The sequence below is a fragment of the Hyla sarda genome, chromosome 4 (assembly GCF_029499605.1).
Source record: "Hyla sarda isolate aHylSar1 chromosome 4, aHylSar1.hap1, whole genome shotgun sequence".
Taxonomy (NCBI): Eukaryota; Metazoa; Chordata; class Amphibia; order Anura; family Hylidae; genus Hyla; species Hyla sarda.
This window is the reverse complement of record NC_079192.1, coordinates 167,897,605-167,914,516: the sequence shown is the minus strand read 5'-3', so window position 1 is coordinate 167,914,516 and position 16,912 is coordinate 167,897,605. Positions and strand designations below refer to the sequence as shown.

General features: G+C 42.9%; 1 protein-coding gene across 5 annotated transcripts in view; it reads left to right on the top strand.

The window, feature by feature from the left end:
* The window catches only part of EDC3 (enhancer of mRNA decapping 3), a 93,758-nt gene extending 77,135 nt beyond the window's left edge, over positions 1-16,623 (top strand). For all 5 annotated transcript variants that reach the window (XM_056572675.1, XM_056572672.1, XM_056572673.1 and 2 more), the window contains 2 exons: positions 2,980-3,197; positions 15,177-16,623. In XM_056572675.1, the coding sequence (XP_056428650.1) occupies positions 2,980-3,197; positions 15,177-15,517 (559 nt within the window). In that variant the 3' untranslated portion in view covers positions 15,518-16,623. The remainder of the gene's footprint in view (positions 1-2,979; positions 3,198-15,176) is intronic.
* Positions 16,624-16,912: the final 289 nt, after the last annotated feature.

The window sequence follows — 16,912 nt, the reverse complement described above, 5'->3', positions numbered from 1 at the left end:
TGTGGGATGGTCTTCAGAGTGTGAATAAACCGGATATCATTACTGCTGCATGAAACACACCGACATCTCCTGGGACTTAACATTCAATGCTTGTTTACTGCCTCATAACGTAATCTTTAAATCACTTAACTAATAAAATGTCTTCTTTAGTGTTGTGTAGTTAACTAATATTCATTTTATAGTAGTGTCTTTTAAGACTGTATTTTCTATCTCTGCCCTACTTTGTATTGTCAAAAGTTATTCTAAATTTGAAAATGATATTGAGCCTCTTTGTAAAGTAGGCTTTACATATCTTATTGTAAACTGGTGCCTTTTATATGCTTTGATTAATGATCTGTAGGCACACATATTTATATTTAGGAGCATTTGGATAGTACATGATTGTTTTGTTTATGTTTCAGTTATAGCCACAAATCCTTCAGATTCTAAAAAGGTGCTGCTATATCAATACTAATACGACCCCTGGCTAAATTTATAGAACCCTCACTCTTAGAGGGTCATGCTGCTTTTCCACTTCATAGCAAATGCACAAATACGTGTAAAGAAAGGTTGTAGCCGCAGCGCACCATCCATTAAGTCTTCACATATTTTATTGCACAAAGCAAAATTGTGACGTTTCTACTCCTTATGCTGTAGTGAAGACACATGGACATGGCTGCAGTCTTTCTTTGCTTGGATAACTGGGTGTATACAAGCTTTCACATGATGCTACATGCAAAAGGTTATTATAGTCAAATGAGCCTCAAAGAGTACAAAGGAAAAGTTGCCCATAGCAACCAGTCAGCTTGCTTGTTTCCAATCTGGTTGCTATGGGCAACTGGTCAACTTTTCCTTTACACAGGTTTTGATAAATCTCCAATGTGTCATCAGAAAACACCTATTGTTTAAAACAGGGTTTTTTTGTTTTTTTTTTCTAATTCAGCATTTTACTATGTATATAAAAATAAATAATAATAATGATAATCCTAAAATCTTGCAGTTTCCATTCTGGCCACTAGGCCAAAAACTAAGCTGAGACTTTCTGTTTTGTACAGATCATTTCCCAGCAATATCCTCTTTATCAACATAGGCAGGTCTACAGTAAAAGGTGACTTCAGTATATAGATAACAGAGATGCACACAATAGCTGTTTCTCACAGATCAGTCTCCCCTGTAGAATGACCTCAAAAAAGTTTAGCGAACACGCACAGACACCTTTTTCTATTCATGTGAATGAGAAAGCTTTAGTCTTTTGTTGCTTTTGCCCATGTGGCTGCATATTTTAAACCCCTTGGGGACGGAGGGTTTTTCTGTTTTTGCACTTGAGTTTTTTCCTCCTTACCTTTTAAAAATCCTAACTCTTTCAATTTTGCACCTAAAAATCCATATGATGGCTTATTTTTTGCGCCATCAATTCTACTTTGTAAGGACATCTGTCATTTTACCTAAAAATCTACGGCGAAATGGGGAAAAAAATCATTGTGTGACACAATTGAAGAAAAAATTTCATTTTGTAATTTTGGGGCTTGTGTTTCTACGTAGTACATTTTTTGGTAAAAATGACACCTTATCTTTATTCTATAGGTCCATACGATTAAAATCATACCCTACTTATATAGGTTTCATTTTGTCGTACTTCTGGAAAAAATCATAACTACATGCAGGAAAATTTATACGTTTAAAATTGTCATCTTCTGACCCCTATAACTTGAATTTTTCCTCACACGGGGTGGTATGAGGGCTCCTTTTTTGCTCTGAACTTTTTAGCAGTAATTTTGTATTGATTGGACTTTTTGATCGCTTTTTATAAATTTTTTCATGATATAAAAAGTGACCAAAAATATGCTATTTTGGACTTTGGAAATTTTTTGTGCGTACGCCATTGACCGTGCGGTTTAATTAATGATATATTTTTATAATTCTGACATTTCCACACGCGGCAATACCACATATGTTTATTTTTATTTACACAGTTTTTTTTTTAAATGGATAAAAGGGAGTGATTCAAACTTTTATTATGGAAGGGGTTAAATTATCTTTTATTAACTTTTTTTTTACACTTTTTTTTTGCAGTGTTATAGCCCCCATAGGGGGCTATAACACTGCACACACTGATATTTTACATTGATCTTTGTTATCCCATAGGATAACTTAGATCAATGATTGTGCCTCTTGACTGCTCATGCCTGAATCTCAGGCACTGAGCAGTCATTCGGCGATCGGACACCAGGAGGCATGTAGGGGGACCCTCCTCGTGTCCTGCGGCTGTTCGGGATGCCGCGATTTCGCCATGGCGATCCCGAACAGCCCCTGAGCTAACCGGCAGCAGTTTCACTTTAGATGCGGTGATCAACTTTGAACGCCACGTCTAAAGGGTTAATTACAAGCGGCACCGCGATCATGCCGCGCGCTATTAGCCACAGGTCCTGGCCATTGTTAGAGGCTGGGCCTGACCCACTATGACGTTGGGCCACGGCGTGGCCCTGCGTTATAGAAAGGGAGTGGGTGAAGGGCTTACAGGTACGACTTTCATCCCCAACAGGTTAAATACTGTTCAAGATGGCTGCCCTCATAATAATGTACAAAATGGGAAATTTTATGTGATTTGTGTAATTTTTACAAAGAAGAAAATCTGGGTGAGCATCCTCCAAATGTGGTGATTTATTTCCAAAGAATGTATGCTAAAGAGCAGAACACAATCCAAGTGGTTCCAGGCATCACTGTTGGTCGTGCATACATATGAATGTAGGAACAGACATATGTAGAGCTGTGTTAGACCAATGTTCTTATACTCTGTAAGTACAAGAACGGCTTATGCTGATGAGACAAAAGAATTTCCCTTGAGGTAGGTACTTACAGCACTCCGGTGTACAAACGTAAGTGTCCAGCTTTTATAGTTGCATATATGCCATGTAAAAAAAAAAAATTTTGAATGAATCCTTCAATGTTTCTGTATATTTATTTATTTGTGTGATTTGTTTTTCTTTAATATATTTGTAGGCTAAATCCAAAAAATGTTCACCAACGACCAACTGTTGCCTTTCTATGTGGGCCACACATCAAAGGGGCTCAGGGAATAAGCTGTGGGCGACACTTGGCCAATCACGATGTAGATATTATTCTCTTCCTACCAAATTTCATGAAGATGTTGGAGCCTGTAACCAATGAGCTAAATCTGTTTTGCCAGACAGAGGGAAAACAGGTGTCAAATGTAAAAGGTCAGTGCTTTACTTAGAGGTCAGATTAGTGCACAAATGCATGTCAGAAATGCTCACTTACTAACATACCTGTCTTAATGATCAGTGTCTTTTGTAGTTTGTATTTTTCATTTTAATCCTAATTACAGCAATTTAGCTCTGTTGGTAATCTTCAGCAGGTAGAATTACATCCATCTGCTGGGTGGACAAAATTACATTCAGCTTATAGTCAAATGTGCAGTAGGACTACTGAAGTTATGAGCCCATGGCAACAGCATAGTAATGAGCTGGCCATACAGCCCAACATGTCCGCCTTAGTCACCTTGACTTTAATGGACCAAAAATAGTCTAACTGTGACAGTTTGATCCGTTTCCTAAAAGTACAGTAACCCCCCGACCTACGATGGCCCCGACATATGATAAAATCGACATACGATGGCCTCTCAGAGGCCATCGCATGTCGATGTCAGCATCGACATACGATGCTTTTATATGTCGGGGCCATCGCATTAACTGCTATCCGACAGCGCAAAATGCTTAAGCTGCTGTCGGATAGCAGTTTAAGCATCCCGGATAGGTTCACTTACCTATTCCCGCTGCTTCGGGTCCACTTCGCGATCCTCCGGTGTCTTGCGCATCTTCTCCAGGGTCCGGGCCTTGCTTTCTGGCGTCGTTATTACATCACTACGCATGCCGCGCCGGCGCAGCAGCGTAATAACGTCACCAGAAAGCGAGGCCTGGACCCTGGAGAAGATGCGCAAGACACCGGAGGATCGCGAAGAAGACACCGGAGCAGCGGTACAGCATCGGGAGCCCCTGGGACAGCAGCGGGAGCGGTGAGGACCTGGTGCGGAGCAGCGGGGACAGGTAAGTACAGCTTCCTATACTTTACATTGCACGGATCCCTCACCATACGATGGATTCGACAAACGATGGGTCGTTTGGAACGAATTACCATCGTATGTTGAGGGACCACTGTATAAGATTTCTGTGGGTCTGAAAAACAGAGTCAACCACACAGACAATGAATATGTACAGAAAATGTTAACAAGTAGACTAGGTTCAGTCCATTAAAGCCAGTAGACATGTCTGGCCGTACATTGACATCCCTTTTTGACATTTTGCTGATGTTTAGCCTGATGGATGCCCCATGTGAACGAAGCGTAAAGCTTTGTGTGGAAACTCAGTTAAGCTCCCAGAAATCACATCTGACCACCAGTTGCTTAGCTTGGTGGGTTTATATGGAATAAGGTCATTTAACCTCCCTGGCGGTATGAATATGTGTGGAAATTTGTACCAAAAGCGTTACAATTTTTTGCATTGAAATTTCACATTCCCCCTCCCTTGTCACATCCTCCCCATTGTCACATTCCCCCCTCGGTCACATTCCCCCCCCCCCCCCCCGCAAGGAGGGGAATGGCATCTGCAGGGACCAGGAGAAGGTGAGCAGAAGGTTTTTTTATTTTCCTCCTTTTTCCTTTTACACTTAACTCAGTGTTTTTATACCAGGGTGCCTCCAGCTGTTGTGAAACTACTACTCCCATCATTTGGCTGTTCGGGCATGCTGAGAGTTGTAGTTTTGCAACATCTGGAGGCCCCCTAGTTGAGAAACACTGACTTTTAGTATTTGTCTTTACCTGCTCTGGCCGGCCCCTGCCACGGGAGCCGACCCGAGCAGATAATCGCATGTTTTCTCAGGGGCCGTATCGCTAGATCGCAAAAAAGCAAAAATCGCAATTCGATTGCTTTTGCAAAATATCGTGCAGCCCGGCCGGCAACTCTGCAATTCTACCCCGAGCGTGACTCAGGGTTACCGCTCCTGGCAGGGAAAATTAACCCAGAGTCACCCTTGGGATAACCGTTAAGGAGGTTAAAAAGCTTGCTGAGACCACCCAGTCTTTAGAACAAGTGGGGAGGAGCACCTGGCTGAGATCTCCATCCGTGCTGAAGAAAATCGCATCTGGCAGACATGTCCAGTCCCTTTCTTCTCAACATCATCTTTTGGGATATAGTTGGGCGGTCGCCAGGCACAGTAGCTGGTCAGTGGAGCTGGTCAACAATGAATGTGTATGAGCAGCTTTAAAGCGGTACTCTGGTGGAAAACTTAAAAAAAAATCAACTGGTGCCAGAAAGTTAAACAGATTTGTAAATTACTTCTGTTAAAAAATGTTAATCCTTTCAGTACTTATTAGCTACTGAATACCAAAGAGGAAATCATTTTCTTTTTGGAAGCCAGAGCTCTCTGCTGACATATTTGTCCATTTAAGAACTGTCCAGAGTAGGAGAAAATCCCCATAGCAAACATATGCTGCTCTGGTCAGTTCCTAAAATGGACAGAGATGTCAGCAGAGAGCACTGTGCTCGCGATTCAGAAGAGAACACTGTGTTCCAAAAAGAAAATAATTTCCTCTGTAGTATTCAGCAGCTAATAAGTACTGGAATGATTAAGATTCTTTAATAGAAGTCATTTACAAATCTGTTTAACATTCTGGCACCAGTTGATTTTTTTTTTTTAAGTTTAAAAACAAAAAAACACACACGAAAATAAAAGTGTTCCACCGGAGTACCCCTTTAAGGGCAAGACTCTGAAGCACATAGCATGGCAATCCTTTTTCTGAAGTGGTAAATATCAGAAGTTCCATAAACAGCTACCATAAAAACATGTTATAGCGGTTGTTAAAGGATTAATAAATCTAAAAATATTTAATTTCATAACTTTATCTATCTAAGGATCAGATTTTTGTATTAAAAGTTCCTAATCCCTTTTATAAACAGAATGAAATAATCCTGTGTACTGAGGATTTTTATAGCGTGCACTAAACCCAATGATGAATCCTCTCTAGTAAGCTTTTAAACGCCCCCTTGTGCCAGCTGCAGGTATCGAGAATATTTTCCTTCTCTTATTGCTTTGTACATGGAAAAAGAATAAAATAACATTACAAACAGCATAGTTTTTCCCCAGATAATATCTATACATTTCAATGTATCAATACACAAAAAGGTCCTCCAGGACATATATCTTTATCATATATCAATCTCATGTTTGAATTAATGATGTCCCTCTGGCCTTACTCTGAGTACTAAGTACTCTACTTGCATACATTTTACACTGAAATAATTGTAGAGCTTACACTTAAATAAATTAAAAATCCAATTTTATTTAGCATGATTAAAATATAGCATAAAGCTCTACAGACAGGATCTACCAATATAAACCGATTGGAGCGTAAGGTCCAATACTGTTGTAACACTATGCACTCTATATAAATATTATCAACATCTCAAAGGAATACACAAAATATATATCATATGCAGTATAATAGATTTAGTCTGTTAGTCTCCCCAAAATTTCAGAGCCCACTCCTGAGAATCTCAGTCAGGTAACATTACCTGCTACAGTACCACATGACATCAAAGTGCATATGCATATAAAGTGCCAAAAACATCCTCACCCATAATGACTAGGAACCACTCCGCTCTACTAGGGGTAGTGGAGCGGAGTGGTTCCTAGTGTAATGTGTAAACCTCAAACACATAAAGGGTTATGAATATAAAATTATGATGAAAGATTACTGATACACAGGGTATAATGCTCTAATATATATATATATATATATATATATATACATATATATATATATATATATATATAATAATATCAAATATAACCCAAAATAAGGACTGCTATCATGAACTCCCACTAACCATAGCAAAAAAGAAGAAAAAAATTGGAGTCATTTACTCAAGATACAAAAACCATAATTTTATTAATGCACTTATTTAGAACACATGGTGTCTTTCCCCCACTTTTGTGGAATTTCTCTAAGTGGCACATCGGACCCTGGCTTAAAGGGGTTATCCAGGAAAAAAACTTTTTTTATATATCAACTGGCTCCAGAAAGTTAAACAGATTTGTAAATTACTTCTATTAAAAAATCTTAATCCTTTCAGTACTTATGAGCTTCTGAAGTTAAGGTTGTTCTTTTCTGTCTACATCCTCTCTGATGACACCTGTCTGGGGAAATGCCCAGTTTAGAAGCAAATCCCCATAGCAAAACTCTTCTAAACTGGGGGGTTCCCCAGACAGGTGTCATCAGAGAGCACTTAGACAGAAAAGAACAACCTTAACTTCAGAAGCTCATAAGTACTGAAAGGATTAATATTTTTTAATAGAAGTAATTTACAAATCTGTTTAACTTTCTGGAGCCAGTTGATATATATAAAAAAGTTTTTTCCTGGAATACCCCTTTAACACCTCAGAAGCTTAGTGCTATAATATATATAGATACTGCATATATCTAGTGCATACAACTCATGCTACATACAACTCAGATATAAACATTCATTACATTGTAGTAATGCATACTTAACAAAAAGGAAAACAGCGGGTTCCAGGGAGCGGCGTGACACCACCCCAAGAATTCTAATGTGAATTTTACTTTGGATCAACAGCAAATTAGGTGTAATCATACACAATCCTATAGAATAAAAAAACAAACAAAAACAGGTACAGTGACCCCCCGACCTACGATGGCCCCGACATATGATCAAATCGACATATGATGGCCTCTCAGAGGCCATCGCATGTCTATGTCAGCATCGACATACGATGCTTTTTTATGTCGGGGCCATCGCATTAAATGCTATCCGGCAGCGCAAAATGCTTAAGCTGCTGCCGGATAGCAGCTTAATGTTCTCCGTGTGGTGCGGTAAGTATTACAGCGCTGGTCTTCCGGTGTCTTCTCGGCCCTCTCCGATGACGTCAATACGCTGCTGCGCACGTCATCCAATAGGAATGGCGTACTCAGCGGCGTAATGACGTCGCTACGCAGGCCCAGTAAGGCCTTGCGGAAGACAGCGGAGGACCGGAGAAGACAGCAGAGGACCGGAGAAGACAGCGGAGGACCGGAGATGACCAGGAGAGCCCTGCGAAGGCCCGGGGTCACCATCGGGAGCGGCGGGGACACCATCGCGAGCGGCGGGGACAGGTGAGTACAGCTTCCTATACTTTACATTGCACGAATCCCTCAACATACGATGGATTCGACAAACGATGGCTCGTTTGGAACGAATTACCATCGTATGTTGAGGGACCACTGTATAATTGTATATAATCATATAAAATAGAAAAACAAACAAAAATAGCAGTTGTAATCATAGAGTATAAAAAAAAGAACTAGGAATAGGTCAGCAGCAGATTGATTAGATAAATATACTGCTTTTTTTTTTTTTTATAAGATCTGCTATTTGAGTCTGCAGAGACAAATCTACAACAAAATCTGTATGCTTTTACAGATTTGTCTTGTGCGTTTTCCTGTGAATTTTCTATATAGATAACATACAGGAAACACAATGTATGGGAACTTAGACTAACCCCTTGGGGACTCAGGGTTTTTCCATTTTTGCACTTTCATTTTTTCCACCTCACCTTTAAAAAAATCATAACCCTTTTAATTTTGCACCTACAGACCCAAATGATGGCTTTTTTTTTGTGCCACCAATTCTACTTTGTACTGATTATCTGTAATTTTACCCGAAATTACAGAAAAAAAACCATTTTGTTACTTTTTGTGGCTTCCGTTTTTATCTTCTATAGGTCCATACAATTAAAATGATACCCTACTTATATAGTATATATTTTTTATTTGTATTACTTCTGAAAAAGAAATCATAACTACATGCAGGAAAATTTATACGTTAAAAATTGTCATCTTCCGACCCCTGTAACTTTATTTTTCTGCGTACGGGACAGTATAAGGGCTAATTTTTGTGCCGTGATGTGAACGTTTTATCGTAACCTTTTTGTTTTGATCGGACTTTTTGATCGCTTTTTATTCATTTTTTTATGGTATAAAAAGTGACCAAAAAAGGAGATTTTTTTTGTACTCGCCGTAAAATCTCTTTCTCGTAGCCTTCATTGGGAGAGACCTTTACTGATGGGTATATGCTCTTGCTACTAGGAAGGAGGTGCTGACACTGGAACTAGGAGGCGCTGACACTAGGAAAAAAAAGTCTGCTCCTCCCTGGCAGGATATACCCACCCACTAAAAGTGAGGTAATCAGTTTTGTCACCAAGCTGTAGGAGAAGCCAAGAAAGAAGTATGTCCAAAGGACCCCAGAAAGGAATCCCAGATAAAAAAAATAAAAAAAAACACGGAAAAGAAAATCTGGACAAAGAATGCAGAAATGGGTGGGTGTGATGTCCCCCAATAAAGGCTACGAGAAAGAGATTTTACGGTGAGTACAAAAAAAAAATTTCCTTTTCTCGGTCGCTCTTCATTGGGAGACACCTATACTGATGGGACGTACCAAAGCAGTCCCCTAGGGAGGGAAAAACCACCAACAGCAAAAGGGAAATCAGTCTAGAGACCGAACCCACTCGATTTAAGGCCTGTGGATGAGATCCAGGGCAGAGACAACTGAAGCCCACAAACTGAGCTCCCAGAAGAACCCCCGTCCATGGAGAAGGACTAGGACACCAAGGTAGAAACTCCAAAGCCACGGTCCATAAAGAGAGACAAAAAAAGGTTGAATAGGAAGCCAGAAGGGCCGGAACCATCCCGGGAGGAGGTAGGAATTAGCCCCAAGGAACACAGAACCAGACAGAGGGCTAACCTTGCTGGGAAACAAAAAAATGGAAAAGGGCACAAATAAGAGAACCCTATCCAGAGTCAACCAAGTCAAGAGAACATGGCCGAAAAAAACGCCAGGGAGAGCAGTGTATGCCTAAGCAATAGGCGAGTATGGAAGGAGACCAGAAAAACACTGGAAAAAAGAAAGAAGGATGGAGACTGGCTGTGGAGAGGCCTGGTGCAGAAAATCAATGACCAGAACAGCTGCAGACCAAAAACCTCTGTCCCAGGGGCCCGCCACAAGCACCTGGAAGGCAAAATAAGCTCGGGTAGAGTAATCTGGATGACCGGAACGCCCACCGCCCCAGAAGTACATTGACCCACGAAGGAGGAGACAGAAGGAATAAGGCCAAAAAGGGAGTGGAATGCCCTGAAAAGGGGCATCCCAGAACACCGTAGCCTCTGACATGGGAACTGGAGGTACCTGGGTCACCTGGAAGACGTACACTTAAAAATAAATGGCCTGGAAGACGTCCTCGAATGTCCTCGAAACACTCGGGGTGACAAACTTCTACATCTAGAAAAGAAGAAGTGCAGTACAGAAAGACCGTCCCACAAACGGGACCGCAGAAAAGTCGGGGCAGGAGAGCAAACCTGTCCGAGACCACAACCATCACTAAAGCGCAAAGAACCAGAAGGGCCTAGAAAATTAGACACGCCACAGCATACTAGGCTAGTGTCCAAGACAAGGAGACTAACCAGACATGGACTCCAGCGGTCTGAGCAGACCGAAGCAACATCCCGTCAGGACGGGAACGTAGGAGGAAACAAAAGTGAAGGTTACTCCAGAAGACTGTAGTGTCAGTGTAGCGCAACTGACACCGACAAGGAAGGAGGAACAAACCCCTCCAGGGAGATTGCACCGAGGGAGGAGGAGAGCAATGGCAGGACCCAAACAGACGGTGCTAGACCGGCTGCCGCTGAGCCATACATGAGTGCATACACTCCTCCAACAGAGAAGAGTGCCAAGTCTGTATGAGCAGCAGTAGATAACGAAGAAACAGGAAAAGAGCCAGGCTGCAAAAGTGCTCAGCTGATTGCTCTCAGCATAAAACAAGGGCCCAGCCAGGTACCCCACCTATATAGAGGAGGGGAAAACAATCCCCCTTATCCCCGTACCCCCTGTGGAAGGGGGCTGATCAAAGTGCACTAGGGACTATAGGAGCAGTGAAATGCCACCTGAAGGTAAGGGGGCAAAGTACTGGGTGGACATAGTCTCCAGGAACCCTGCAACAACATATCAAGGAATGGAGGAGCTAATTTGAGTCCTGACTACGAATGGAAGTAACAAGCACACACCCCCCCAAAGCGTTGAGGGGAACACCTCAACGTGGTGTAACACTGGACCAGAAGGGCGTCAACTGAGCCATTCTAGTCATTCCCTAAGTCAACAGAGTCGGCATCTAAACCACCCTGCACAGGAACCCAGGACAGAGCAGACTGTGCCGCCCCATCATTCCCCATGCCAGAGCAGAGGAGTTCGACTGCCTAAACCTGTGGAAACAAGATCACATTAAGGCCTGAGGCACATCCCACAGAAAAAAAGAGACTGTGGACTCTACACGTGCAGAGTGGCCTAGCGTATGTAGGGACAAAGACATGGTTATTGCACGATAGTAGAGGGGTACCAAGACTGCAGACTGCTCAAAATGGTGCCACACACCAGGACTGCTGTCGCAGATTCAAGGGATGTATGTGGACCGGCAAGTATAAAAGATCCAATTAAACCCCAAAACACTGTTTGGAACTTCACCTGGAAAATTAGTCACCGGACTGTAACCGCGGGAGCAGCAAGAATGGGGAAGGTGACCTGGCGGAGTAGAAAACCATGCAGACACAGTCTGGCTATCTGGCATAGGGACCATGGCCAAACTGGTTGCAGTAGACAGAATCACACACCGCAAGTGGGTTACCAGCCTTCAGCCTAGAGAGCATCAGGCATATAGGGAGAAACCTGGTAAAGGAGGGAACCCAGCAAACTAGTATGTGGTGTATAGGGCCCATGGAGCAACATGGGGAGACTCACTCTAAACTACACCTTGGCAGTGGAAAACCTGAACTACCGTCCACCGCGTGGGAAGTGTATGGTAGTGGACCCAACGTAGTAGTAGACAATGCAGACAACCGTCAGACTGGTATAGGATTTCTGAATGCTCAGGAACACTCCATCAAACCCCCCTAAAGAAAATGTGTTATTGTAGTATGACCAAACTAACGAGCGACCTGTCGGTGTAAGAAACCCAGCAGATGAAAGTCTGTCTGACTGTCATCAGTCCCGAGTACTGGCAGGTACCCTCAATCAGAGTCCTTATACTAGCAGAAAGGTACGGGATATCTGACCAAACCTGTGGCAGCCCAGAGATGGGAGACCGCCAGCGATGGAGACCATTCAGACAACAGTCTGGCAGAACAAGTACACTTCCAGGCTCTGGATAAAAGGGGACAGCCAGATAGGCGATCACTGTGCCCCACTGCCACATGTGGGAGGGAAGGCATAGGAGCCCTAGATAGTATCCCCACCAGCTTGGGAGATTGGAGGGAGGCTAAGGGGCCATAGAATGCATCACTGTACCCCATCTAGATTCCATAGAACATGCTGGGACACGTCTATGTACACCTCCACAGCAGTGGGGTACTGGAACTCCAGCCTCAGATATATCAGCTGTGTGGAAGGAGTGAAACCACGCAGACCACTGTCTGGCTTACTGGTATGGGTCCATAGTAGACAACAGGTCAGTCAGTTGGACACCTTGCATCAGCAGTGGGGTACCGGAGTGCCAGCCACAGACGTGGCAGCTGAGAGATGAGTGACAGGCGAGACTACTGTCCGGCCACATCAGGACCAATCCATGCCCACGCAGGGACACTTCCACGGAGACCTCACAGTAGACGGGTGGGGATCCAGAGCCCTAGCCGCGGATGCGGAAGCCTGTAGAGGGAATCATATTGCATGACATACCAGAACAACTCCATGATTGGTGACCGGTGGACCTAACAGAGTGTCCTTAGTGTCCGCCAGGAATGCAAAAAAAATATATATATAAAATTTTGCAAGGGCACCCGACCAGTGTCTTGCCTCTGTAGGGAGGGACTGGAATTCCTCCATGGGCGCGACGGGCATGGCATGGCACTCAGTGGTAGACACTGAATATATCCTCGACAGTTTCCAAGGGATCGAGAAATCCCTGGCAGTAACCCGCCACGTCAGTGCGCATATGTAACCCGCCACATCAGTGCGCATATGTTCCCTGCAGAAAATGGATACGCCAGAGACATACCTCGACTGACAATGTAAATAGTCTAAGGCAGGCCACTATACAGGGTGACTGAAGGAATAAAGCGGGCCCCAATTCCATCACTAGAAAAGGGACCCTGCAGATATTAAACTGATAAAAACAGATATGACAAGCCAAGGCTGTAATAGCGCTTGGTTGCCACAAAGGGGAGCTCAAGAAGTAATGAAAAATCCAGGGTGCAATACAATTGATGGCCACATTAGGGCGCCAAACACGACCAAATGGTCTGAGTGACCAGTGGTGAATTTTATTTATTTATTTTTTTAAAGTTTAACAGACAGCGCAGCCCAACGGGAAGGGAGAGCGCGCTAGAAGAACACTGCCCCCGGAGCTGGCCTCAGACTAGGAGAAGCAAGGGGCTGACTTGTTATAAGATGCGGCACCCAGCCGCATGAACGGGGCACTGGGGAAAGTGCCTGGCCACATTGAGGGCAATAAGCCACGCGGGACCGGAGACGGGCAGCTGTAAGTCCCCGTTCAGCCTGTAAGAATGCAGACAGGACATTGTGTCTTGCCACAGCAGATAGGAGTAAGTGGGCTGGTGTGCCCGCACTGAGAATGCGGTCAGCCAGGTGGGACCAGAGACCCGCTGCCTGCAGCTATAGTTCTCCGCTCAGCCTATAAAGAACGTGGCCAGAACACCAGGTAGTAAGCGGGAAGATAACTCCCCCACTGGGGAAGCGGATGGCAACGCGGGACCGGAGACCTGCTGCCCCAGAGACTGAAACTGGGGCAGCAGCATAGAGTCTCTGGTCGGTAGGAAGATAACGTGGCCAGGGCACTGTGCCTGGCCGAAATACATGTGTAGAGATGCATGGCTCTAAGAGGGGGAAGGTTCACCAGACTGTCACCTCCAGAATGGCGCCAGAGGCCATGAGGGGTCCGGCCCAGCACAGCCTTGTGTAATGGCAGCTGAGGAGCTGGGCACATGAGAGGAAGGGGACCCCTGGATGAGCAAGAGGGAGGGGGAAGGGGGGGTTGTAGTACATACTCACCCACGGCTCCATCTTCTTATACTCACCCTGAAGCCTTCAACCAGCTTATGGCCACGCTGCATCATACCAGGCTAAGATAGCGGGGCGAGCGGGGGCAAGTGGGGGACCCGGACCAAAGGTACAACCTCCAGGCGCTGGCCGTTGGCGATAAGGGGTTGGCAGTACATACTCTGTCTGTGCCCCTTTGTTGCATATGCTCCTGAACCCCCACCTGAAAAGGGGAGGAAAAAAAAGGGAGATAAAAACTAAACAGTAGTAGTGGTTTACATGATAAGAAGAAGGGTTCCTTTCTTGGTGACAGCTGAAGTTTCTTGTTTTGTTTTTTATTTTGGCCAGAATACCTTTAAATATGGAACTTATTGGAAGTTGAAATGTGGAAGCATTTGCATTATGTTATTGCCAGTAAATGAAAGTGAAGACAGTTGAAATGCCTTTATATGACTTAAAGACATCACTGCAGATTTCTAAAAAGGGTGCTTAATAATTGTGGTAATGGAACTCTTATGTTCCAGTGCAGTGCTGCCATCTTGTGTCTTTTATGGGTAATGCAATACATTGCCAATTCTTATTCTTTCCATGGGAACCAAGCAAAAGTTTCCAGTGGAAAACTTTTTTTGTTTTCTTTTTTCTTCAAATCAACTGTTTAACAGATTTGTAAATTACTTCTGTTAGAAAATATTAACCCTTCCAGTACTTATCAGCTGCTGTATGCTCCAGAGGAACATGTGAAGTTCTTTCCAGAGCAGGAGAGATTTGCTATGGGGATTTGCTCCTACTCTGGACAGTTCCTGACATGGACAGAGGTGTCCGCAGAGAGCACTGTGGTAAGAGTGAAAAGAACATCACAGCTCTCTGTAGTATACAGCAGATGATTAGTACTGGAAGGATTGATTTTTAATATTAGTTATTTACAAATCTGTTTAACTTCCTGTCACCAGTTGATTTGAAAAAAAAAAATGTTTTCCCACCATAGTACCGCTTTAAAAGTGAATGTGATGTTTCACTTAGTCTGTATTACATTTTATGATATTATTTGACTAAATGTATTTTTGTCTCTGGCTTTTCTGTCTTTCCCAGATCTTCCGGATTGCCCTGTTGACCTGGTTATTAATTGTCTGGATTGCCATGAAAATGCCTTCCTTCGAGATCAACCATGGTACAGAGCAGCTGTGGAGTGGGCCAATCAGAATCGAGCCCCAGTGCTTAACATTGACCCTCCAGTGACAGACCAGGGACAGGGAATCCATGCCAAGTGGTCTCTAGAGCTGGGTCTCCCATTAGCACTTGGCGAGCAGGCTGGGCGGGTTTACCTTTGTGACATTGGCATTCCTCAAAAGGTTTTCAGAGAGGTTGGAATCACCTATCATTCACCCTTTGGTTGCAAATTTGTAATTCCTCTGCATTCCATGTTGGAATAATTTGACCAGCAAATCTTTATGAATAACGCACACCCTTCAAGATGGTGCCTTACAGTGGGCACAAAACTGCCATAGCTGTCCCTCGCCAGCCCAATGGTAATAGCTTTGTGCAGAGCAGTGTATTTCTGGCAACAGTCAATGGTATTGCGAAAACAAAGTTGTTTTTATTTATTTTTTTCACTTCTCCTGCCATACCTGTCAAGTAAAACAAAGTCAGAAGTGCATTTCCTATAGAAAAATTTAGGAAGTTGTTGGTTTTTGTTAGTTTTTTTGTAATATAAATACAGATTGAAACCTTTTTTGAATTTACATTGCCTGGGCAACACAATTCTGTTACTGTGTAGCATTACCATCTGTTTATTGCCTTTGCCATGTTATCACTTGATTAATGTGGTGTGTACCAAATGAAGCACTTGGTGTTCTGTGGATGTATAGTGTGGTTTATTTTTTATTATTTGGGTTGTTTAGTTCATCACATTACTGTACAAGAAGGGGGCACAACTTGCCAATAGAATGATACCCGATAAATACAGGATACACAATACACACTCATAGAAACATCCTCACCTGAAGTAGTTGTACATAACCAGGCTCAGTGACTGGTTTACACAGTGAAAAAAATTGGTGACATATTTTATTCGTAGCCCTGATTTTCATCTGTGATCGGTAGCAAAAAAAAAAAAAAAACTTTCGCTGGCTATGGATGAAAATCAGTGCATAAAACACATTGCAGATTTTTCCACTGTGTAAACCTGGCCTTAAAGAGGTACTCCGGTGGAAAACTTTTTATTTTTTTTAATTAACTGGTGCCAAAAAATTAAACAGATTTGTCAATTACTTCTATTAAAAAAACGTAATCCTTCCAGTACTTATTAGCTGCTGAATACTACAGAGGAAATTATTTTCTTTTTGGAACATAGAGCTCTTTGCTGACATCACGAGCACAGTGCTCTCTGCTGACATCTCTGTCCATTTTAAGAACTGTCCAGAGTAGGAGAAAATCCCCATAGCAAACATATGCTGATCTGGACAGATGTCAGCAGAAAGCACTGTGCTCCAAAAAGAAAATAATTTCCTCTGTAGTATTCAGCAGCTAATTAGTACTGGAAGGATTAATATTTTTTTAAAAGAAGTAATTTACAAATTTGTTTAACTTTCTGGCACCAGTTGATAAAAAAAAAAAAAAAAAAAAGTTTTCCACCGGAGGACCTCTTTAAAGCATTTGGAATTGAACAGAATGTAATGGTTGTAGCTCTTAGCTTCCTAGCCTTGTTTAGGCAAAGGCTAAAATAGGAGAATATCACTGTATATGGAAGTTCCAAACATCAAAGTATTCTTAAAGAAGTCAGTAGTTGTTTGCAGAAAATGGACAGCGCATTTCAGTGCCAAATATGT